Here is a 27,784-nt window from a genome sequence, read left to right as displayed (position 1 = left end):
GGGAGGGGTGCAGAGTGATAGTAACAAAGAAAATCCAGTTCGACAAATAACGACTCCGGTCATGGTGTTAGTCATCCATCGTACCCGCAATAAATCCGAAATGTGCAAACATCATCAAAAGACGGAGTCGGCAAATCATGCAGCGACGCGAACCTAAACTGGAAATGGAATTCAATAATTAAAGCCAATAGTAAACCGTGACAAACATGAACCCATGCATTTTGTTGTTATTTTTGTTAACCAATATAAAATAAAAACCAAACGTTCTTACTTATATATATAGAATAACTGCTTGATGGTACTTATTTTTTATCTGTATAACGTTTTTAATCTGTATTATATTGGAGGTATTATAATATGTAGACATGCCCATGATCCAGATCGTCGAGATCTTATCGTCCAGGATGGGTTTGAGGTATGTTTGACGGAACACCACAGTTCCGGAATTTTCTTTAATATCTTTTAATGTATATATATTCTCATACCAAGATCCTTTCTTTTTGCGCATAACATAGCCGTGTAAGAACGTTAACCAAAAAATGTATTAATCATAAACGAAATATTATTTTTAGCCTCTTCCAGGCAATGCAATTTTACAGATTAAAATTAAAGTTAACTTTTCAGCGTCAAGTATCAGCATTGTTTTGTATGCACAAATGCAAGTGCCCTCAGTGCGACGCTTGTAGTCTTGAATAGTTAGCAGTATTGTTGACGTGTGCACCGTTTCCCGGTGGTGAATTCGATACTGTCCGCTACAATAATTATTGTGTAGTAATGTTTCTTCAAAATCTTAATAGTTGTTTTTTGCCCATGTCAATTATGAACGCAAATACGATAGAATGAGAACATTTTATAGGGTGCTGTTGGTCAGAAATGATGACATAACTAATAACAACCTTGGTAAAAGGGGGGGATCATATTGCGCGACTTGCGACGATCCAATTGGCACTCGGGTGTGTGATGGGGAGGGAATGTGGCCAAAACATTCACGATCGTTCCAATCAAGCGAAAGTTAGGCTTGTGGAGCAGGACTGATTACTGGCGAATCATACAAATCTAATAACTTTTTAAGCACTTTTAATATTTATTCCATATGTTGGAGAATAAGAGGCTTACCATGATCCCACGACGCGAAAACGTCGTCGGTTCTAGTGCCTTTTCAGGACCAGGTCACTAACATACCGACGTAATATTTCAGATATCTGCAAGGGACGTCTTAGAAAAATATAATTTGTTCCCACATAAAACAGCTGAATTTCATGATTTCTCATTTCAGCGTTTACTTTCATTAGTTTTCTGGTCTACAAGGTTGATCAGATTTAAGCACGCTCCGTATTTTAATTGATGGAGCTTACGTGTAAACAAATGCAATTATATACTTTGTTGAAGCAAAATGCAATAACAATTTTTTAACAAAAATGTTTACAAACTTCAGGCAGAGCTAATTTTTCCACAAAATAGAGTTTCAAAACAGAGGAATCTCTAAATTGTCGGCTATCCGAAACTTTTCGAAAATGTTATCACTCCTCATTTGCAGCACCTTTGTAGATCAATGATATCACCGTGTCAACACGGTTTTATGAAACGCAGATCTACAACCACTAACCTCTTGGAGCTAACTTCTTTCGTAATACAGGGTTTCAAAAATAATCTTCAAACAGATGTCATCTACACTGATTTTAGTAAAGCATTCGACTCTGTTAAACATTACCTACTAATAAGAAAACTTGATCTTATAGGTCCTCTTGGAGCTAACTTCTTTCGTAATACAGGGTTTCAAAAATAATCTTCAAACAGATGTCATCTACACTGATTTTAGTAAAGCATTCGACTCTGTTAAACATTACCTACTAATAAGAAAACTTGATCTTATAGGTTTCCCTGTTGATGTTCTAAATTGGATTTCAAGCTATCTGAGTGGCAGGACACAACAAGTCCTCTTTCTTTATTCTTTTCTTCTTCTATTCTCCGAGTCACATCCGGTGTCCCACAAGGGAGCCATCTTGGTCCGCTTCTTTTTACCTTATTTATTAACGACCTCCCCTTAATAATAAAACATTCGCGTGTACTTATGTACGCAGACGATGTTAAATTATGCCTCCAGTACAAGGACACTTCGTGCCATTTGGACTTACAATCCGATCTAGACCGATTTCAAATATGGTGCCGTGATAACATATTAGACTTAAAGTGTAGACTCCAAGTGTAAAGTTATGACCTTTTGTCGTGCCAACCCAATACGCACGGCTTACACTCTAAGTGGGTGCTCTTTGGACAGAATAACACGAGTTGATGATCTTGGTGTTTTTCTGGACCCAAAACTAAAATTTTCTGACCATATTTCGTCTATTGTCAATAAGGCCAGGGGTGTGCTTGGTTTTATAAAAAGGTGGTCTAAGGAATTTGATGATCCTTACTTGACTAAAACCTTATTTATTTCGTTAGTCCGTCCGATTCTCGAGTACGGATCACCTGTTTGGAGTCCACAATACGCAGTCCATTTGGATCGCATTGAATCGGTCCAAAAAAAACTTCTTACTTTTTGCCTTGCGGCGCCTAAACTGGGATGCAAACCGTATATTACCTCCTTATTCCAGTAGACTACTTTTAATTAATTTACCGTCCCTAGCTAACCGTAGAACTATGCTTGGAACAGTCTTTATTTGTAAGCTTATTCGTGGGGATGTTGAGAGTCCCGACTTGATTAGTCGGCTTAACTTCTCGGTTCCAACTAGATTCACTAGAAACTATATACCCCTTATCTTAAATCATTGTAGATCTAATTAAGATCTAAGATCTTACATTTTTATGTTCTGACTATAATAGACTTTATCCTATTATCTGTAATCTTGACTCTCTGCCGCTATTAAAGCAATCGATTTTATCGTTTCTATTACATAATTAGATCCTACTAACACTAATATCTAACATAGTTATTTTACATCATTTCCTCGTTCCTGTTCTCTTTTTTATATCGCGTCTATATCTTCTCGCGAACCGAGCCGTACGATACACGGCAGCGCCCCTCGGTCCCGTGCGAAAAAAAAAAAAAAAACGATATGGACCAGTTTTCCGGCCCTTATTATACCCGTTACTCTGTCTGTCCGTCCGTATGAACGAGATCTCAGGAACTATAAAAGCTAGAAGGTTAAGATTAATCATACAGATTCTATAGACATAGACGCAGCGCAAGTTTGTTGACCTATGTTGGCACGCCCACTGTAATGACCACAAACCGCCCAAAACTGCCACGTCCACACATTCGAGAAATGATTTAATTATTTTTGAATAAGTCAGTTGTTTTGGTAATTTCTATCGAAATATCGAAAACTTTTTGTCCATGCCCACTCTGACCCCTAAAAACCGCCAAAGTCTATTCCCCCTCACCTTGGGCCATTAAAAATAGTTTTTCCCAATTTCTACCGATATTCCTGATTAGTCCAATTTGGACTAACTGAATAACGGACTGATAGTCGTGAAACTCGACCTAGCGTTCTCTCTTGTTTTAAAATTTATTTACTCGATCTTGTACAACAGCGGCACTCGGTAGGTTGACGAAAGGTGTGGTACTCATTTTAACAATTAAAAATGTTTAATGTTTAATGCAGCTTTTGTGACCTTTTAAAATAATTTGAGTGAAGTTAATGTATATATATATTGACATTTGCGTGTGCAATATTTATGTTGTAAAATTTTGTTAACATTTTTTTTGCGCATTTATTTTGTAATAATTTTCTTTTTTTTAATTTGGCAATAACACGCACCCCTGCGTCGCCCTTCCTTTGGTTGTATGAGGATTGAATTTAAGAATTGTATCCATAATTCTACCGTTCGTCGGTACATAAAAGGCTCATAGTTTCAATATGTTTTTATTATTATTCAGTATGTTTGCATTATTTCTATATTTCGAACATTATTCATTACCTATGTGTATTCATACTATTTTATTAAACTTATAGTTCTGATTACTATCATCTTAACCTTATATCTGTGTAGGTTTAGTATAAGATTGTTAACCCGTTCTGCTATCTGAACCTTATCTTACACTAAGAATACATCAGTCGACCGATACATAATAATGAATATTGCAGTATTAAAAATGAAAATTAATTTTATATTTAATCATAGCTTCGAAAAAGCAAATATACTCATTTTTAACATTATGAAATGAATTTATATAGTATATTTTATGTATATACAAATACGTTTATATATTCGTTGTGGATCCACTAAATTGATTTGATGGGGTGCTATTATTACAGTGTATTACTCGTGTTACATAATTGATTTTTACAAAAATTATAGAAATGAAATAATGAGTAATTTATTAAACAACCAAATAAGGTTGCGATGTCATTTGAATAAAAAGCAATATTTTACAGAAACACAAACAATGGAAGCACGATAGAATCGCAAAATATTATTTTATCCACTAGAATGTAATAAAGCTTATGCTATTTATTTTTATACTAACATTACATTTTAGATAACGATTTGCACTAAACCTAATGACTAAAGCAATTTTGTGTTCTGACAAATCTTCGAAGTAAACGCATAAAATTTGTGTTAAACAGTCTTTTAAATTGGCAATGGCCTTATACATCTTCTGATTACATATGATTTGTTCGTTTGTTTATCTTATCAGGACCACCGAACTATTGTAACGCAGATTCTTAATAAATTTATGTTATGTTTACGATGGATACATATATATGTGTACATAAATGTATGTACATGTATATGTATTTATATAATAAATATATATAAATATATATATAATATATGATTATTTAATTATAATTAATTATAATTATAATTATATAATCATATTATATTATGTACCTATGTGACTAGAGCCCTATGTAAATCGTCAATTAGATTTATCACAGCAGTATATTTGTTGAATTTCCAAACTTGATGTAAATTTAAAGTCCAATTATCTTTATTAATTTCGCAACATTTTTTGGTTTCATAATATAGGTTCATAAGACATTATAATTGGTGGATTTGTATATCACCAAACTTATTTATTGGGACCATACAAATTCCGAGTTTGGTTATGAATCTTAAAAACAGTTGGAGATAAATGGTAAAAGGTAAATTTTTACTGCAACCAGAATGTTTTCAAAAAATGAAAGCACTAATCCCATTAATAGGTTTTTTGAAAGCATTTTATTCTACTTTATGAGATTGCGTATGAATTGCGTAATCATAATTATTTTTTATGACACACTCATTTCTTTAAAACTTTTTTTTTTCGTAATATCGTAGTACATTTTTTTAGTAATTATTACAACTTTTACAGTTTCGGGAGTGAAGCCTTTATTAAGCATTATGTATGATTATAATTTTTTTAAATTGCACAATTATCTATTTTTATGTATAAATGTTTTTTATTAAAACAAAAAAATTGCAGCATGTGAAGTAAAGATTAAAATGTTGATCAAATAAAGTGCATGCGTATGTGAGGTCAAAACTCAATTATGTTAAGAATATGTTAAGAATATTTTAAAATTCGTAAAATATAAAATCTATTATAGACATTTTTTTGAGTATCCCCAAGATACCCGTTACTATGCTAGCTGTGAGCGAGTACAAGAAATTTAAACATCTTTGTTGGCAAATAGTTAAAATTAAACAAAAAGTTATTTCGCAAATCGATATAAATTTATATTAATGGATGTATATAAATTTATATTAATATTAAGACAATTAAAAAATCAAATTATGGTATAAATTTTGGGAGTGACAGTTTTAGCGATATCGCCCACATATCGCTTAACCGATAAAAATTGGCCACACACACAAATAATAAAACAGAAGTGTGGTCGTGGTAGTTCAAGTTGGAGTCTGAGTGGACGTGTCCACGCAGCGCAGGTGTCAGTAGAATCCTGCATATCTAACCTAGCTTTCCAGCCTTAATTGTTTCCGAGATCTCGACGCTCATACCGACAGACGGACATGGCCATGTCGACCGGCTATCGATCCTGATATTTTCTGGTTGGGAAACGCATACTTCTACCTTACATTTTTATCGATTGTGGTATACCCTTTTACCCTACAAGTAACTGGTATGAAAACAGAATTAGCTTACTAACTGCCACTATCCCTACGTCTAGGGATGATCTTATTTATCAACACAACACATTTTAGCATTGTATTTATATACCAATTTTTAAGTTTTGCTTATACAAAATAATTACAATTTTAAATCAAAAAAATTTTAAAAATTTACAATCGTTTATCCAAGTTAAAAGTGATACAGTTTTCATAATATATAAGAAAACTTTTCAACTATATTTTAAGAAGTTTGAAAATAAAAAACTTCCAAAGAAACAATTAATTGAAAATTATTGTTGGCAATATAATCGAGTTTCACACCCATTAGACTTATGTTAAAAGCGAATGTTTCAAATCCCATCGAGCGGCGCCTAAATCTCCTTAATCCTTAAAATAGTGCCAAAATTGCATTGGAACCGGTTAAAAAAAATCCAAAAACTTTTTTAAAGTGCGAAATACGAACAGACTTGGATGGAGATCTTAATCATTGATGGGGACAATCTTTTCATTGAGTCAACCTCTACGAGTAGTGGGTGTAAGTATTCTTAAATAGTGTGAAACCCCTTGAGACATATTCTATAAAATAATATTTTCGGACCAGCTAAGCTATAGAAAACATATTACTTATTCGATATTTATTTTATATTTAAAATAGTAGTAAATATTCATTTTAAAGAAAAATACACGGCAGTAAATAATTCAGTTTCTCTTATTTTTAAAACAGGAAGAACATGGTTAACGTTTTTAAAACTTTTTTTTTATAAATTTAGCAAATTAAATGTATAAAAATAAAATAGATGTATCATGTCCTATTTAAATATTTGTGAATTACAATATTCTAAAATTATTTACAAATGTTAAGGCTTAATAAAAAGGAAAGAAAATAAAGAGAAATAAAAATACATTTTATGCACAATACTTTTATAGGGTTTCCTTTTTAAAAATATTACTTTATTTATGTTATTAAATATTAAATATATATATATATATATATATATATATATATATACATATCGCAACAACATTTGGCAATACTGTAAATATTTTACTTAAAATAAGGTTTTTAAAATCATTAGATACACGTCAATCAGCCCAGAGTGACAGGATGATATTTTAAAATTTTATTGGCATTACGATTTAATTTCAATTTCAAGCAAGACAAATAATAAAATAAAAAAATAGTTAAATGTGGGAGGATCAGCTTTCGTCGGTTTATGGGTGTTAGCTCAGGTGCCACTATAATCTGCATGTCTACTCTACGAGTAGCGGTATAATAATTTAGAGCCTGTAGGTTTGGCCTCATTTTACTTTACTTAATATGTTCTTGTGAAATATGTTTTAAATACGATGGATTACATAGGGCTCTAGTGTTATAGGATCTACAGGATTGTCGTTCCGGAAAATCAGGATATGTATATTAAGTACCGGTGTACATATATAAACTAATATAAGTGATTTAAAGTTTTCAGATAATTAAACCTAAAACATTTCGAACAAACACATTAAAAACAAATATTATAGTGAAATGTTAAACCGTGTACGACAAGCCCGATATTGAAGTTTAAAATACATTTGTACATTAAATAATTAAGTGTTTAATAACTGATTGGAGACTAGTATAAAACTGCATTTAATTATAAGGATGCTCAGACCAAACTTACTCTTTAAATATGAACTACTTCTTAATACTAGAATATTATCTCTTAGTTTGTAGATGTGGATTTTACGGCTTACATGGAATAAAGGCTATCAGGTCTTATGGTCAATAAATTCGTAAAGATTATCAGTACGTTCTATGTAAGAAAATACATATTTACATTTAGCTTGTAATATATATTGTACACATATATTATTTTACATTTAATTTAAAATAATAAAATATATATTTATAACATTTCGGTAATTAGTCAATGATGAATTCAAAATAAATTATAAGTGATTTTTCTTGTATGTATGTAATAATGAAAGTATGCTATGAAACCTAACTAAAGAAAATAGTATCGAACTTATTACGTTAAAAATAATATTTTCCATATTTCGTTTGGCAAAGTTATATTCTATAACCATGAAAAGATTATGTAATTACGTTAAATGTTCAGGACTATTCGGAAATATTTTAAGGTATATTGGTTTAGCCAGCCTGCTAGTATTAGTTTTAGATGTAAAATTTATGCATCCCTTTTAAATTAAATAAACAAGACCAGAATGGAACCGACTTCTTCGGCATACAATATGATGACCCGTTTCCTTAAATCATACACCTTGAAATATTACATTTTAACAAAGTTAAATTTAACGTTTTAAAGCGAATGGGAACATGCCCGGGGACATCCTACCGCCTTGTGTCATAACGCACACGCACTCTTTAGATAGAGTATCCTGTCTGTAATCGTTATATCCCCGGCAATAACAATGTAATTTTTGTTCAGCTTAATTAATCGCTCATTTTCCTAGCATTCTATACATAATATAAATGTTTCAGGATATTGAAATATTAAAATATATTTGAAAAATTTTATTTGAGTCTTGAATCTAGACTTTCTTCAGGCGGGATGGTGTGACGTTATGATTATGACGTTGAAAAGTTCTTTGATGAAACACTCAACCAACCACACACGAACAAGTTTAGGATACAAGAGCCTAAGTGATTCGACAATCGTCGTAGTCCATGTTTTTTGTTCTCCTAGCTTTAGTGCAGAAACCATTTAACTAATTATACTCACAACAAATATGACCAAATACATATGTGCGGGCGAGGCATTAATTAATGGATTTTGGCAAGTGTCCAATTTTAAAATAAAATACATAATTTGGTAGGTTAAAGCTAAATAAGAAGAAAACTATACAAAATGGTTTCATTGATATATAGAGTCTAATGAAATATATGTTTATGTAACTAAGTTTTAGTGTGTATTGTCTGTTTATTCTATTTGGCACGGCCTAGCCTGAGATTTGACTCGTGTTTCTTTATAGAAATCCTTAAGGTTGGCCTCAGTTGGAGTCGTTCCGAAAGATTTTTGTGCACCAATTCTATGTTTATTTTTATTAAAAAAACAAAATCGAAATATTGCGATGTGAGTCGTGGCACTAGTTTTGATGGCCTGTTGTTTCATAAGATGGCTTTGGACTGGCGAGAATAATAATTATTGCACGTATGTTTTTATTTTAATTACTTTCTCACACATAAACATTAAAATTTTAATTAATCAATTCTACAAATCCCTGGCGATCAGTTATGAAACGCTAATAACGCCGTTATCGGAAGATCCAGCGTTTGGAGGATTGCTAGATACAATAGCTTGCGAATCAGATTCTTTATGGCATTCATTGCTATTTACAGAATGATTACTTACGGACAGCATCGCCTTCTCACTTCTATTGGCTTTTTCCGTACGACTATTTAATTGGTGATGAAGTTGGCTTAAGTTGCTATTTAAAAGCGAGTGATTAGCATGATAGCCGTTCACTGCTACGTGTTGAATAATGGATGAAGCGGCATGGGCAACTATAGTCTTTGACTCACTAGCTTCAATCAAGTCAACATTTTTATAATCACGTCTTTTAGTCAGCTGATTGATGCTAAGGGGATTATTAATATCTCGTGGGTTAGCACCAATAGGATTTCGGGATGTGTTTGGCATTGAAGAAATATTTAAACTACAATTACCAATTGACGGCAATGAAAAGATAGGATTATTGGAAACTGTGGGATGAGGCTTAAAAAATGGTTCAGATTTACTAGTGCTCGTGCTAACTACTGGAGGACTTAGCCCCATTCCCAAGTGACTGAACCGATTTCCAAGCATCATGGCTCGTTCCTGAGATGAACCTGGACACGGACCGGTCATACATGTAACTGGCGAAACTGTACTTGACGTATTTGGGGTTGTACTTATGCTACTGGTTGAACCGCTGCTCGATCCCGAGGTTGACACCAATGTTGGCCGTTGCTGTACTGTCGACTGGTCTGCGCCGACAATTAAAACCGCATTAGAAGAAGCAGGAAATATAACATTGGTTGCTGAATTTGCATTTATGTTAAGTGGGCTTGCCAAGCTCATTGTTGTCGATGGGCTTTGTAAACTGGACAATCCACTAAGACAGCCTGGGCTTGGCATAGATTGATTAAGGGATTCCGAGTCCTCATCTTCTATTTTATTGGTTTCGTCGGCGCTTCCACAACTTCCGCCAAGTTTATCATCATCGTAGTCATCTTCGTCGTCATCACTTAGCTGACTTCCGTGTTCATCAAAACAACTGCCATCCTCGGCAGGCCCATTGCCGTTCAGGGCTTCCATATAACGAATACATTTCTTTTTGCGCCTATGTAAAAAAGAAAAACACATAATTATGAGTTAAATCTAAAAATTATATTTATATATAAACAACAAAGTGTGCCAAGTATTTGCATTCCATAAGATACAAAAACAAATATTTTAAAATTCATGCAGCAAGGATCTCAGTCCTAAGAGTACAAACAGCATGCCTATATGGTTTCGATTCCATTGCAAATTTCTCTTCATTATTACCGCCTCGCGAGTCAGTGAGTTCCTTTGTTGACGCTTTGCCACGACACTACACCCTAAAAATCGTGTGGAGACGGCTCGATTCGCGTTCGATTTTAAATTACTTAGTACTAATTAGACGTGAAAAAAGTTTTGGGAAAAAGAGGATAGTTAAGGTGTAAGAAACGCATATAAAATTTGGAGTTTCCAAAAATTTTAAAATATAATATAATATAATATTATACTTATGAGCACTACATTATATAGTACATTATATAATCCGCTCCGATAAATATGTATTTAAATATGAATATATGCATATTTGACATCAAACTATAAAATAACCATAATAGCAGTATTCATATTAAACTGTACGTGTGTCAAAAATGATGCATACAACTTTTTTTAAAGTCTACGCTGCACAAGTTGGTTTTGACTTCAAAAAAGTATCCAATCTGACTGTTAATTGATATGTTTTAATTAATTAATGTAACCGACTGTAGGTGGCATTTGTGTGGAAAAAGAAACGGTGTGTTAAAAGTTGACTCATTCGTCTACAGTGCATTTTTTACACTTGTTTGTAATCCATTAATTATGACTAAGCAATAGAATTCAATAATTGTCTGTAAAACAGATAGTTATACACCAATCGAAAGGTAGACTAGTAGTGCGGGACGGATGGACGGACTGTCGGACGGGCTATATCAACACGGCTGCTGATACTAATCGAAAAATTCCTTTATTGCAATCTTTTGAATACCACCCGTAGAGGTGTACAAAATAGAAAACAAAAATGTATAGAAAATTAAAAAAATACATAAGAAAAGGTAAACGTAAACAAGTAATATTTTTTAAATTTAAACTATGCTAATTATTTATTGTTTAATGGAATTCAATTTAAACGAACAATAAAACACTTTGCCGTGATGTTTCATAGATGTAGTTTTGCCTATAGATTATTAGATAGTATTTGAAAATACGAATGTTTTTGATGATAATTTTTGACGACAAAATCGGCGGGCAGACCATAAAAGTTACAGAAATATTTCAAAAGAAAACCTTAAATTATTACAGTTTAAAAAAAAAATTTGTAAAGTCACTTTTATATATATTAAATCGTTTTTGAACAGTTCAGCATATTTTTAAACTGAAACAAAGTCGAAAGCAATTTTCCTCTCGCATTAGCTTGCCAATGTGAGTAATAAAGATATATCACGATGGTCGTGCTTGTAGGAAATAGCAGAGTATGGCAAAATGCATATTGAGAATTTACATTCTATTTTCAGTTTCAAGCTAATACGAATATGAAATTATTTATTTCTAAAATATGTTAAAAATCTGTTGTGATTAATGTTTAATGGAATAAAACATAACAAAAATATATACATTTCGTGCTTTAACTTTGTATGAGATGAATTATACCATATTTTTTTAGGTTTGAGTCGACAATTTAAGCAGTTTATCTTTAATGGCAATTAAATATTAAAATTGTTACAACATTAGGAAATAGGAGGTTATTGCACTAAGAAAAGCAAAAAAAAGTGCATCACCAAAAACAATACAAGTAAACTTAATACAAATAACGGAGGAAATAAAGGAAATATTCTATGATTTTGTATATTTCACACATCAAATAGAACAAATAACAATGTAGTCCTTTTTAAAAACGTATATCAGGGTTTAACAAAACTTATCTTACTTAAAGCTCGAAAAAGTTAAACATTTTAAAAAATGTAATAAATAAATTATTTTGACAAAAGTAAATCTAGTCACTATGTTTCAATATTTGTGCCTCTGCTATGTCGGTTGGAACACAGAAAAGTTTTTAAATTTTTCTAGGTTGTTATAAATAACGACACTTAAATGAACGGACAAACAGAAAAGCTCCGCTAGAGTTACTCGATAACATTTTTTAATCTGTTTCAGTACAATACGTTAATTAAGAGTACTGAATATACAAATATATTATATTTAATGAAAATGTATTGCATTTAAAATTCTACCTATCTATCCTTGAAATACTTTTATAAGAAAACTGGAATGGGATTTTAGGAACCACACAACATTAACTAGCTTTAATAGTTCATCAGAAAACAAAAGTAAATTATTTTCATATTTCAATATATGGAATGAAATTGGGTATTTTCATTGCCGATCTTTAATTTAAATCAGAAAAAATAACCATGCAATAGGTAAATGTATATAGGTCTTTATATACACAAAGAGGAGCTATTTTGTAAACCCTGATATGCATTTATATTAATTGTTTGATTTGTTATTTACGGGCTTGGATGTTGAAGAAATTTTAAGATGTAAAAACTGGTCATCATTGCTTTAGTTTATTGTTTCCTGGGGCTTCAGATGTTATTGTTCCTTTGCTGCACTCTTTTATTTGGATCTATAGATTTACATATGTCGGTGGTGCCTGCGGGGACAATTGCTGTGAACATGCGCTTGCTGCACCACCACCTCCTCCAGCTGTAACTGTTATTCCATTTAAAGATGCTACTGCGTTTCCATTATTGGTAGCCATCAATTGTACATGTGTATGAGAAGACGAGGTGGATGATGATGAGGAGGACGATGATGACGAGTTGGGCAACATTACCGTACCCCCACTTACAATAGGTGCCAGCATGCCAACACCAATGCTGTTGACTGCTGCATTACTGGTGATGCCAACGCTGCTGCCATTGTTGCTTACGGATGAAATGACACCCAAATTGGGACTTAAATATTGGTCAGGTAAGAGTCAATAAAAAGTCAAAAACAATGTGATTAACCGTCATTATTAAAATGGGGAAATATGTAATTAATGAATTTAATATTTTATATTAATATACGATGTATTTAGGTAATACAAAAATTATTTTACTCAACAAAATACACCTTTATTTTTAACGCTCCCGCCAGTGAATTATAAAAACACAAAAAAAATCAACATATATTAATGAGCTAACTTTGCTCTATGCGTGTACTATACGATGGAGTGATATGTTTATCTGCTTTCCGATTAGTGAAGTATAAAATGAAACTGTTCAATAATTTATCCAAATCTGCAAAAAAAATTTTCTCTGCTTGACAATTATATTTGCTGTAAACATACACTTTTCATTGGCACCATTAGCTACGCACAAACCCATTATAAAGTTCCACGTTCCCGTTCTCTAACACTGGAATTAAAAATACTCAAATCCTAAACAAAAGATCATATCTGGTATTTTGTATTCATGTACTGAAAAGGCATATTTTCTTATAATCCATTTACGCGGCTTGTTTTTTGTTTAATAAAATAAATAAAATACATTTTGGCTTGATTAACAAGGTAATTATACCCGTTACTCATAGAGTAAAAGAGTATACTAGATTCGTTGAAAAGTATGTAACAGGCAGAAGGAAGCGTTTCCGACCCTATAAAGTGTATATATTCTTGACGTCTCCGTATGTACGTATGAAAACAAATGAATATCAAATCCTAAACAAAAGATCATATCTGGTATTTTGTATTCATGTACTGAAAAGGCATATTTTCTTATAATCCATTCACGCGGCTTGTTTTTTGATTAAATAAAATAAATAAAATACATTTGGCTTGATTAACAAGGTAATTATACCCGTTACTCGTAGGCAGAAGGAAGCGTTTCCGACCCTATAAAGTGTATATATTCTTGAAGTCTCCGTCTGTACGTATGAACGTCGAGATCTCATTAACTATAAAAGCTAAAGGGTTGAGACTCAGAAACAAAGACGCTGCGCAAGTTTGTAGACACGCCCACTCTAACGCCCACAAACCGCACAAAACTATCACGGTTGATATTTTTTTCGCATTTTTATTAGTCTTATATATTTCCATAGATTTGCAAAAAAAACTTTTTGCCACGCCCGCTCTAACGCCCTAAAACTGTCCATCTCTTTTGCAAAATGTTTTGATATTTTTTCATAATTTTATTAGGCTTGTAAACGCCCACTGTACAAGCCGGCCACACTTTTAAACATTTTTTTAATTGTTTCCTCAATTTATTCCCCACTATCTATCGGTACCCAGAAAACTGATGAAATTTCGGGTTCGCACTAGGTAATTAACGGGTGTTTAATTGTCGGGGAACTCGACTATAGCATTTTCTCTTGTTTTTACGGTAAATTCCGTAAACTTTGATATTTGTAAAAAAGACACTAGAATAACAAGATGCGTAACGTCAAAAGATTTTTTGGCACATGATTTTTTCGGCGTAGCTCTAGAGGTGTCTCCAGGCTCTCTCGAATTTTTGTTCAAGAGCGAGAGAGTGAAGAGCGCTAGAGCAAACAGCTCTTTTCTACGCATACAGTGATAGCAGACAACTGTATGGTGCGCACGTATGCTCATGCATTCTAAATTTGACAAAATATGCGCTTCACCTTAGAAGTTCTTAGACTTTAAATCTATATTATTTTTGATCAATTGGCACAATGTAAAAAAATTCTTGTTTTGCATTGCCTTAACATTATTATTATTTAAATATAGCTTACAAATAGTAATAGCCGAATCTATGTACATAATATACCAAAATAAATTTCACAAATGACTATATTAGAATATTTGTCATTAGAGAATTCGGCTTGCGACGTGTGAAAAATTAATAAGGCAATGATTGTTGCACTTCGTGCCTTAAGATATGACTTTTGCAATAAACAGTTTTCATATTTTTGTTTATTTTATAAATTTTTATTTTCCACTACGTTTTATGTTAACGAAATAAATTTTTTTCAATGTAATGACTTCTTTTTGGAAAATTTACGTTTTAAATTACAGTAGTTATAATAATTTCCTTTGCATTTGCTTTAATTATTTAGTATATTTCTTAAGTGATTTGACTTAATAATAATGTATGTAAATGGTCCAGTTTTATTATTTAACCTTCAAATTAGATTCATTTGAATTATTTTGTTATATTCCAATTTGATATTTTTAAAAAGTGCTCAAATTTCGGTGGGAAGAAAAGCGCTCCAACTTTTTGGTTTTCTTTTAATTTCCCTTAATACGTTTGCTTAAAGTTGACTATACGCAGAGCTCCTCGATTTTTTCAAATTGTCGCTATATAACCGAGATTATATTCAATATAAGTCGTATTGTTGCAATACTAAAGTAGTGAAAAATTAACTCGAAGGTCATATAAATATAGGACCCCATTACAATTGTAATGGCCTTAAATTCGTTTCTTCGATCGGAATTGATTTCGGCCCGAAAATCGTCTTCTAGCACAAGTACACACACATATTTTTTTATTATTTATTCGTGTTTTGTTTTTACTCACACAAACAAGCAAATTCCAGTTTTAGATTTCTGACACTCTCAGCATAAGCGAGCGGACAGAGAGCAATTTTGGGCGTCACCAAAAAAGTGGCTGCATAGTGCCAAAACAATGTATGGCCGTTACGCATCTTGTTATTCTAGTGTCTTTGGTTATAAGAACATGCCATTGTAATAACTTTTCTAGTGCCACGAAAATAAAGCTAAAAACAATGTCATAAAAATGACTAAAATAAAACTATACTTATAATATTTACAACTAGATTTAATGTGCCTCCCACAAATTTAAAACGCATAACTAATATTTAAAAAAAGTAAAAACTAAATAATAAATAAACATGAGTTTTTCGGTCTTATAAGTTAATAAATCGTAAATAAGTTGCATATCGTGCAGTTAATAATAGTAGTCCTTTTTAAGACTTAATCATTGTATTTTAAATGTAATGGGGTGTTTCTGAGATTTTGGGTCAGTGTTTTTTAATGTGGATTTCATAATAGGTCTAACAGGTGCAAAATCATTTTTTTTATTAGAGTATCTATCAGTTAATATCAACAAAATTCACGCAAGACATAAAAAATCGCAGTATTACGGTAATTGTTGTTTTAAAAGTGGGGGGATATCTTTGTTTTAAATAATATGGTTTGGCACATTTTTAGAAGGTATTGTAGTTCTATGTTTAAATGAATGTAAAGTAATATGAATGTTTAATAATGAATGAATGAATATACGTGAAAAGCCAACTACTTATAATTTGTTTACTAATTTCTTTTTTAAGTATTATTTTAAAGTATCAATTTATACTTAAATGAAGCTTTATTTAAAACAACAATTCATTACTAATGTATTAATATATAGTAATTTTCCCATTGTTCATATGACAGCTTTTAACTTTATATAGATGTTCGATTATGATGAAATCATGAGTAGAAACAGGCGGACGTCCAGAAAGTAACGGATATATCGATTTGTTCATACTGCTCAAAAATACATACATCATATGGTCACAAATGTCTCTCTCACTGAATATATATTTTTATCTTACAAAAATATATTAAAAAATGTTAAACATACTACGGATTGTGAGCAAAGCCAAAATATTGGCATACCCAAACAAACATAGGTTACTTAATATTGTCTTTCCACCGTTTTAGTCGACTTCGCCAACAGTTTTGGTAGTTGAGATTGCATAAGAAAATTTAAATTGATAAATGCATGACAAAAAATAAAATAAAAAAATAGTGGGCGACCTGGCCAAAAAGTTCCATGTGACCGTGCGAATAATTATGGATATGTACATAAATATATTGTCGCTAGTAATCCTAATAAAAAAACAACGAAAAATAGTTTCTGTGTTACTTTCACTAAAACCCACCAAAATAGCTCAGAGCGTTTTTTTAATATTGTTTTCAATTTTTATGTTGAAGCAACTTTTTAGTGAAAGACAATCTCAGCCCGATATGCTGTGTTATTTGAAAATGATCATCGAGCTGCCCCACATTCTAAAGTTCACTACATACCCCAGCTTTTGAATTCCATAACCAAACATGGTTTCTTCCGATGGAAAAGATCGATCTTCATAATGATTCCAAAGACTGGTAAGGACCACACAGTTTCTTCATCTTACAGACCTATTGGTCTTACTCTTATGTTTTTAAAACTATTCGAAAAATACCTGCTAACCCGACTTAATCTACACCTGAGAGCCCACAACAAAATCACGGCACATCAATTTGGCTTTCACGAAAGCCACAGAACCATTGCGAAGGTCAATCGAATAACAACTGAAATAAGAACTGACGTATCCCAAGCATTCGACAGTCTGACTCGACGACCTAATGCTTAAAGTAAAAACTCACAAACTTCTTAAGTCATACAGTAATTTTTCAGTGCGGTGCATCATTTCCACATTCACTGATCATATAATTGAGGCTAGACTCCCCAAAGGCAGCGTTCTTGGTCCTACTTTATACCTCATCTATACAGCAACGTCGCCTGACAGTATCCACATTTGCCGAGGATACAGCTATCCTTAGCCGTTTAAGGTTCCCAATACAAGCTACAGCACAGCTGGCTCTCTAACGTGACATTTATCTTTGTTTTGTGCTGGCTCTAGAACTGGCTCCAGCTCTCGGAACTTTTGTTCAAGTGCCAGAAAGCGGAGAGCTCTACAGCCAGCAGCTTTTTTCTACCCATAAAGTGACAGTCGAAAACGTTATTTGTGCACACATATGCTCGTGCATTGTAAATTTGACGCTTTACGAGTTCTTAAACTTTAAATCTATATTATTTTTGATCATGTAAAAAATTCTTGATTTGCATTGCCTTAACGTTATAATTATTTAAACATAGCATAGAAATAGTAATAGCCGAATCTATGTACATCACATAAAAAAATCCGTTTCTCGTAAAGTAAAAGGGTATACTAGATTCGTTGAAAAGTATGTAAGAGGCATAATGAACCGTTTCCGACCATATAAAGTATATATATTCTCGATCAGGATCAATAGCCTAGTCGAGGCCATGTCCAAACGGCTTGGAAAAATTTTCGTCCGTACGAACGTCGAGATCTCTGGAACTATAAAAGCTAGAAGGTTGAAATTGAGCATACAGATTCTAGAGACCCATGTTACCACACCAACTCGAACGCCCACAAACCGGTCGAAACGACAAGCCCACACATTTGAAACATTTTTTGATATTCGGCCACGGCCCACCTTACACCTACAAAACGCCCGAAACCGTCCCTCCCACACTTTTGAAAATTTTAAAATTTATTTTTCATTTTATTTTCCAATATCTATCTATTTCCCAGAGAAATTATGCAATTTCAAACTCTCATTTTTACTAGCTGAGTAACGGGGAACTGGACTATAGAATTCTCTCTTGTTAAACCACTAATTCTATTGCATTATAAATAAAACATTTTCATACCCTTCCTGACTGTATATTGACTTATTCTGAAGTCTGCAGCGTAATAGAGAAAACCTTTGCGACCATATAAAATTTATATATTCTTGATCAGTATCAACAGCCGAGTTGAGTGTACATATACATTCTGCGATCAAATACGCAATTGCTCGTAAACCCTTTTTGATTTTTTGGTTTTTTCGTGTCCATGTAAAGTTGTTATTGGATCTTCACATAAGAAATTAATTTGTCTAAATTTATTTATAAATTGATGAAAAGTTTTGCGAAATTTGTTTAGATAGTTGAAGAAACCCCCGTTCGTGTTATCGAATATGTTAGTGTATTTTACGATAGATAACGAACTAGGGTTTCTTATACCCTTCACCCTTCTTCATCAATCATAGCTCAGAAAACTATAATGTTTAAATAATTAATTTAAACAAACCGAAAAAATGCCTTATAAATATAGTTCTCACTAGTTACAGAGTAGCCATGTTTTAGGGCCACGCGGATTTTTTAAATGTTTTTACGAAAAGAGCGAAAATTAAAATAAAATTTTGTTGTCAATTAATTTGGAATTTCTTGCGTGAATATTGTAAATCCATTTGCAATAAAATGTAAAGCATTGTAAACAAAAATAGGGGTAAAACATACCTGCACGGTTTGCACCACTGACTCTGTTGATCTAGTCCAAAACGGGCGCGGCATTTTTTCATATTATTACCTAAGGAAAAAGAGGTAATTATAATAAGCAAACTTAATAAAATATGTATTAGTGAAAACATTGTTAATGGTTTGTTAGTTAGATATACATATGTTGATAGAAAGGTAATGGGAATATACATGTTTACAGAATAAATAAAAAAAATATCTATGGCGATATTTTTAAAAACAACATATAGTAGACTGTCTCAAATTTTCAATACCCGCACTGCACTTTACTTTAAAAAGTAACCCCTACAAGTTTTTATTTGTATTTTTTCAACAAATATTTATTATTAAAGGTATGCGTTGCAAAATTAAAAAAAAAAAACAAGTATCCTTAGAATAAGCATGTTAACTTCTTAGATCCTGTAAAATTTTCGGATCGACGGACAGACAAGAAAACGGACAGTCGTTAAGACCCATATAGATCATATATATATACATTCGAAAGAATATCATATACTAGTGACGGGTATATAAAATTATTTGACTGTTCTTATTAAAATAACGTATCATAATTTCATGCAAATACTTATATACTACTTCGAAATATGTTAATTTTAATGAACAGATTTTTACTTGAATACTTTCATGCAATTGACTTAATTTGGACAAAAAGTTTTCATTTTTCCATGCCATTTAAATTTTGTCAATGAATGTTATAATATTGAAAACTTTATTAGATCTATATTTATTTTTAATAAATTTTTGTTGTTTATGTTTATGGCTTGCCAATCGCTTTAACCCAATCAATTTTCACAATTTTATTCCGATCTGAATGGCTTATGTATCAGTTAATTATATGTTTATGTATGATACATGAATATGAATATATATAAATATATAATAAATATAGATACTAGTAAATACATATATATAAAATATATATATTTATATTACCATTATAATTATTTTATTATTATTATTATTTTTATATAATTAATTATATATTATATATATTATGTATATTGTATATGTATTTATATATATATTTGTATATATATTTATATATATTTATATATATTTGTATATATATTTAATATATATTTGTATATATATTTAATATATATTTATATAAATTTTTATATATATTTTTATATATATTGATATATATATTTTTATATATATTTATATATATATTTATATATATATTCATATATTCATATATATATTTATATTTATTTTTTATGCAATTGTTGCTGTAAATATTTAAAAAGCTTTAAATGTATTAACTAAGTTTATTAATTTTCTTATATTTGACCTTAATTTATATTTAATTGATCATTTCTGGCTGCATTTAAACTGATTTAAGTTCTTAGCTTAGTTTAAGAGAATGTATCTAACCTCCATCATTGGTATCTTGCTTCCGCTTCCGTTTTTTGCCACGAGAGGCATTTGTACGAGAGCTCCAATCAGGATACATTTGCATGTGCAGTTGTCGCTCCCTTCGCGCCAACTCGTAATACTTCGCCTGCTCCTCACGCCCCAAGGCATGCCACTGGGAGTGGGATAAACGCGATGTATCGCGAAAAATAGTATATAATAACAGTATTCAAGTATACATATATACATATATATATTTAACCACGAATTTAAGCACCATCTATCTGTGATGCGAAAAACGGAATAGTAAAACTTGAGTATCCCAAAAAAATATGCTATTTTCCAGAATATGTATTATAAAAGAAATAAGTTATAATATAGAAAAAAAAATAAGCACATAGTTGCCTGTGTTGTCTATTTTTGATCCCACAATTTTTTTAAATAAAATAAATTTTGTTTCGCTATTACTGTTACCAAAGCCCACTGTAGTCAAGCCCATTTTTTTCGACATCTTTCCTTTGTAAACATTAAAGGTTCGATAAAATCAAAAACGATGTTATGCAGACATCTTGTACACATGTAAATAATCGCAGCAATAGTCTTTCAACGGCCCATCCTTTCAGTAAGGTCAACCGTACATTTTTAGACCGGTTCCTTGACAATCTACTCCTCTGTACTCTCCAACAACGAAATTACTATTTATTTTTCATTAATTAGCCTTTTAATTTGTAATTTTCTGACTGTTTGTATGACAGCTATAATTATATTGTCAAGAACTGGTGTGAACAATATAAGAGCATTTAGGATCAAGAGCTATAAATGTACTTTTTTCCGCTTATTATTGATTACTTCAATTATAGCTTTGATATTGTCGCCCGAGCTTATACTACTGATCAATAATTATATTCTGCGTTGCGCACTTCTGACAGAAATCTGCAAGGGTACAAAAAAGGGTCCCAGTTACTGCGTAATCTGCTCTAGTTTGCTATGTTTCCCGGTCATAATAATCATCCAAACATTGACACATCAACTCGCAATCTACATTTTAAATACTTCCCCCAAAAAGCACCGAAGTTGCTTGCCCAAATCTAGAATATAAAAAAGTCCACGAGCCTAATAAAAGACAACAATCTCTTATAGACCGATCTATTAGTATTCCAGATCATAAAAACTAGACCGCTCTATAAGTATTCCAGATCGTAAAAACTTGTCGTTCACTTGTCACCCTACAATTTGTATATTTACCAAAACCATATGCAAGTCTTAACTAAAAGCCCTCAATATAACTGCGATAATATCCTGACATTCCTCGAAAACTCACACAATATACAAATTGAAATAAAAACAAGCCTAATATAGATTTATGTTTGATTGCACGTTTCGTTTGCTTTATATGAAAAAGATTGCACGTTACGTTTGCTTTATATACAAAATTATTAAAATATATATTACTTTTATTTGAACAAGTTTACTGTGTCATTTGCTTCTTTTGTCTACAGTTTCTCTTGCATCACCCCTCCACAACACCAATGCTAACTTAGATGGATAGTTCCAAGTGATGTGTTCGTTTAAATCGCTGTCAGCAATTGGACGATCTTACAATATGTGAAAAGCTTGGACTGATCGATCTTTAATACGGTTTCGGGCGCATGCTTTCGCCAATTCTATTTTAGATGCCACACATAGCTTAGAAAGATAATTAACAATTGATTGCTTTAAAATTCAGCAACAAATTGGTCTAAATAAATATGAAAATATTAAGTTTAAATACATGTTTGTCTTGGTTTTTAGTTAAAAAATTACATCATTATACAGCCAATCGATCGTAGTTTGCTATTTAAAAAATATTAATAAGAAATATTTATAAAAATTACAATCTTAAAAGAAAAAAGAAAAAAATAATATATTGAATTACACTAATCTGAGCTTCTGGGGACCGTTTATTTATTTTATTTCTAAAGAAAGTAACTAAGACTTGAAATAAAAAATTAAAACCAAAGTTAAAACTCTTTTTACTTTGGTTATATGTAATGAATTTTTCAAATAAACACTATCCATTAGTTACTTTGTTGATTGTGTTTGTGGTTTGTGTCCTTATATATATATATTGTCATACTAAAAACCTAATCTTGATCGATTAATATTATCATCCCTTCAGCCAACACTCAATTTAAACATTTAAACAAAAATAAAATATTAGTTTAATAAGCGATGCGTAAAAACATTGTTTAGCAATGTAAGAAAACTCACACTGAAGAAACTTCCGATATTTTTACTGCGTCAAAACTTAACTAAATGTTTAACTAAGTTTAAATCAAATTGATGAAATGCCGATATATATGAATTTTAAGATTACAAGCTATTTTACAGTGACTAACTATGATTAAACACAACGAAGTTATCTTTAATTCTACAAATTAAAGTTTATAACTTCAAAGTGAGGAACTATTTGTGTACTCTTTTTAGTTGTGAACCATACAATATTTTATTGTTTTATGTATGTACACAAATTACAAATACGTATTTTTAATTTACTGTTGTTTCTAGTTTTAATAGGTTAGTTGTTTATGTTAGATGTGTGCTATACGTTTTGTATGTTAGTGATTAAATGAAATAATATAAAAGTGAAATGCAATAAAAAGAAGAGAAGATTAATATTTTGAAAATTTTGTGCAGTACCTCCCGAATCCGTTGTCGATCTGTCTTTTTTTCGCTTTTTCTTTTTTGACACGTAACCATAGTTATCTCGTGCGCTCCACCCCGGATACAATTCCATATGCAATTGGCGCTCTTGTCGAGCTTTTTCGTAATATTTGCTTTGTTCTTCGCGGGAAAGTTCGTGCCACTACAAAAGTATTATTAATAAGTTAATCCATTAGAAGTACGATTGATATTTTGTATGCTTTTTCTAAGCATCGTATATTTCTACTCTGTTATGATTTTAATATATAATATTTGTCGTCCTCTCGAAAAGGGTAATTTACAAGCCCCACAACTTTTCTAATCGGAAAGAATTGGAATCTAACCCAACAAATGCGAAATAAAAATTTTTCTAAATTTCTTACCCGTCTTCCTAAAATCTGATTAATCGCAGCCGATTCCTTTAGTGTGCATTCGGCAACAACCTTAGCACGCATTTCCTTCATATAGAGCATGAACGCATTTAGTGGTTTCTTAATATGGGGTTTTTTTTTATCATTTGTTGCCTCCTTGGATTCATTTGATTGCGCATTTGATGAGTGTTTTGCTTCCAGGTTCCTAAAAGATAATACCAAATGATGATTGTAATCATTATTCCTTGTGTTATAAAACTAAACAATTAATTTTGTATTTTTAAATTGCGTTGCTTGGTAGTTAATAACACATGGTCTACTTTAGTCTTTTAAACATGGTATTAATCTTTTATTTTTTACAAAAATGTATAAGTTATAAGTTACTAAATCTTTACATGCTTTTAACCACCCACGATAACTCAACACTCATTTTAAATACATTGTTTACAATTGATTCTGCAAAAACTACGCTGACACTTATTTCCAAGAATGCTGAGAAGACGTGCGTACACTTGTGGAAATATACAATCTTCGTTTAGTAGTTTAGCTCACATAAACGGAAAAGCATCGCTTTCTAACAATGGTTTGGAAAAACTTGCATATTCCATTATATAATGGCATTTTTTTAATGTACAGAATACAATCTGTTATTCGTAACTCAGCTAAAAAGTGCGAGGTTGAAGGTTACCCACTACTCCTACTTGGCGGTTAAATTTATTGCACTAAGTGATGAAAAAAAATTAAAACGGTTTCGGGCGTTGGAGTAAGCGACATTCGTGACATTAATACGTGATCCTGATACAAATATGCTCTTTACTGAATTTAGTAAGACCATTTATTTGCATGCTCGATAATATGGACGCTTATACGGAAAGAAAGACGGACAAACGGAAACGGAAACAGTTCCTCCAAACTGTTAAATACTATGCGACAAAAATAAAGACTCAATGTTCAGTAGTTAAATATAAAAATTAAATATATCAGTAGTTATCAAAACCTTTCAAATATAAGCGTATAAGTACTGTGGAGAGGGAAAAATAAAAAGACTACACATTGAACATTCCATATAAACGGGAAAAAATGTTTTACATAATTTTTTTGAAGTGGATTCTATGCCTTTAAAAATTCGAAACCAATTTATTATAACTTACAACAGTTTTTGTATAATTTACAACAACAGGCTGCTTGCAATAATCATCACTTCATTAAAGAAAATAGATACTATTAGGAGTGAGCATCGACTTCAACAGTTTTACAAAGAAATAAAGGGTTTAACCAAGTTAAGCTATATAAAATTACATGTGTTTTGTCTTGCTTCCAATACTTAAGTCGTATGGGGCATCTATTATGGGAAAAATTTCAGTCTTCATTGATCCGGCATTCCCCTGTAAAGCGCATAGGCGTTCTTTAAACAGATTAGTTATGGAAAGTTCCTGCGCTGTTAAAGATGCATTAGGCGAAGACAATGTCTTAGTAATTAAATGGGAAACATTTTCAGTCGGCGATGCTGTAATTGATGGCGACGTTTTTAGCTGACTAGCGATTTCGTTGTCACCATTTCCCCTTATTGCATTCGATTTAAAAGAATTCGTAGGCAGAGTTTCAATGTGCTTTGCAAGTCTTTGTTTTCTTCGGTTTTGACTTAGCCCGAAAATTCCAGTAACCATTCCAGTAGAGCATCCACTATTACTACTAGTCGATGGGGTTGAAGATGCAGTAGAAAACTCAGGAAGAATTAGAGGATCGGTAATGATTGACACAGCTGAACTTTCTCGATTGTAATTAAACACAATAGGCAATTGCGTTGTGACATTATAATTTTCTGTAACATCTGTAAAATTTGATGCAGATGTAAGCAAGCGGGAGGTTTCAGCGGGAGAAGATGAAGACAATGAAGCATATTCTAAAATAATCTCAGCTGCAGTGCTACAAGGCTCAACGTCTTTTTTGCGGCGAAAGGTTCGCCTTGTCGAATGCCATATGCAAGTGGGTGCTGAGTTTGATTCTTCGCAATCGCTTTTAACACTATCACTGTAGGATTCATGAGTGGTGCTAGCAGCGCTGGATTGATGCATATTAACAGCTGATGCGAGTTGTAATATTATATCCTCTATTTCGACCAACGTTTTAGGTTTTGCTGAGGTCAAAAACAAATCGGACTCCCTTTCAATATCTGGAATCTTAGAGTGCACTGCAGTTGTTTTCTGTGGCAAAATATCACTTTCATTAGACAGAGCTATAGCAGCCAATGCCATAATAGTATGTGTTGGTGTAGATGTATATTCACCATCTTCCTCTGATGGGAGTCCTAAGCGTTGTAAGCTGCGAACATAATAGAGCTCAGCGCTGCTCCATTGATTATATAATCTTTTTACCTCTTCCAGTAAGTTTTCAATAGACTTGCGATTTCCATTTAGTTGTCGTCTTACACTTTCCTCTAGGGCTGAATTAGAGCCATTATTTACTTCAATGTGACTTTGACGCACACTTAACCTTTTCCTAAATTTACCTGAGCTATCTGAGAGATTTTCTAGTTGTTTTTTAATGTCGATAAGAATGTTTTTTTGCTCCCTGATAAAATCACATGTGTGTTGTAAGTCGTACCCATCTAGGGCTTCCTTGTTCGATTTTAATTTTGGTGAGTAACAGTTTTTGTCATCTTGTTTATTTTTTTGTTCCTCTCTTTGACTTTGATGAATGTTAGAAAATTCAAACAAAGGGGGATCTACACAACTTAAGCTGTTTTCGATATCATGAATTAACTTAATATTGTTATTATTATCCTGCGAAGATGGGGTTGATAGAAGCTCATCTTGTCGAAGCATGGTCTTTTTAGATCCTGAATAATGAACCATGTTGAATTTATTCGAATGGGATTCCCGTTCAGCTAACTGAGACCGAAGAAGCCGAGCATATAAAAGTTGTGTGGCCAAAAGCTGCTGTTGCGAGCATTGCTGCTGATTTAGCATACTATTCGTATATATACAAGAAAACATTTCATTTCGATGGCGAAAACTGTCATCTTGCCAACTTTCTATTTCTTCTGCTGCTTGCCAAGGCTGGGAAATTGATTTATTCGGACTTAAAAGGAGTTCGGATAACGATGCCTCCATTCCGTCTGATCTACTTGATGGTACAATACAAACTTTATCAAAATCATTGCAGTTATATTGTTCTATTTTGTTGTCAGTTAATTGCGTATATTGGTCATTGCACCCACCATCAGTGACCTGTCCCGTTTTCAAATTGATTGAATATTTTTTATCGTGCTTGTTTTGTAGATCCTCATTGCTCCTATTTTTCTGGTAATTGATTAATTCGCTTGAGTTTAAATTAATTTCAGTATTAGATGTTCCACAGTGTGGCATTATCGGAATTTGTGGGAGCCTACTGTTAAAATCCGTTCGGTTCAACCATTCGTTAACTTTTTGTTTTATAATTTATGTGTATTAATTATTGGATAAATTGTATTTAAAAAGAATTTTTTCTTTAATCTTAGTTCACTTGGATGATTAAAATTTAATTAAATTACTTATTTTTCAAGCACACATTGTACAACTTTTTTCGTCGTTTGTACAATTTTCTTGCAATATTAATGCCATTTAGATAGCTCTATTTATTGTTTAATATTTTTTTATGATCGTTTATGCTTTATTTTTTGATAATCATAGAAATCTCAGTGTTAATTAGCGTCACCCTGTTGCTCGACTGTTGCAGTGCAAGGCCATAAGTTTTTTTTGTTTTATTGATTTATTAATATTAATTGTATTAGAGGAAACCAAAATTATTTTACTATTAGTTGATTGTTAATACGGTCAATAATTTATCTCAATCTCCATTTATTTCGACATCTTTATATGACTAAATCGTTCAACACTATATTAGTATTATTATGGAAACAAAAGATGCCATCCAATTTTTAAAACTTATATTTAATTTATAA

At 31.9% G+C, this 27,784-nt stretch overlaps 1 protein-coding gene across 18 annotated transcripts in view; it reads right to left on the bottom strand.

The window, feature by feature from the left end:
- LOC6620279 (protein pangolin, isoforms A/H/I/S) overlaps positions 1-27,784 on the bottom strand; it is a 43,424-nt gene that overhangs the window by 306 nt on the left and 15,334 nt on the right. For 5 of the 18 annotated variants that reach the window (XM_032723990.1, XM_032723985.1, XM_032723986.1 and 2 more), the window contains 4 exons: positions 23,854-24,046; positions 23,468-23,633; positions 19,415-19,484; positions 8,645-10,383 (listed from right to left, as the gene is read on the bottom strand). In XM_032723990.1, the coding sequence (XP_032579881.1) occupies positions 9,294-10,383; positions 19,415-19,484; positions 23,468-23,633; positions 23,854-24,046 (1,519 nt within the window). In that variant the 3' untranslated portion in view covers positions 8,645-9,293. Of the gene's footprint in view, positions 1-84; positions 159-8,644; positions 10,384-12,848; positions 13,295-19,414; positions 19,485-20,809; positions 20,964-23,467; positions 23,634-23,853; positions 24,047-25,140; positions 27,773-27,784 lie in introns of those variants that run through there. The other 13 variants (XR_004362308.1, XR_004362309.1, XR_004362310.1 and 10 more) reach the window with 13 other exon arrangements.

The sequence above is a fragment of the Drosophila sechellia genome, chromosome 4, assembly GCF_004382195.2.
Source record: "Drosophila sechellia strain sech25 chromosome 4, ASM438219v1, whole genome shotgun sequence".
Lineage (NCBI taxonomy): Eukaryota > Metazoa > Arthropoda > Insecta > Diptera > Drosophilidae > Drosophila > Drosophila sechellia.
The sequence above is the reverse complement of the archived record's forward strand: the minus strand, read 5'-3'. Positions and strand labels throughout refer to the sequence as shown.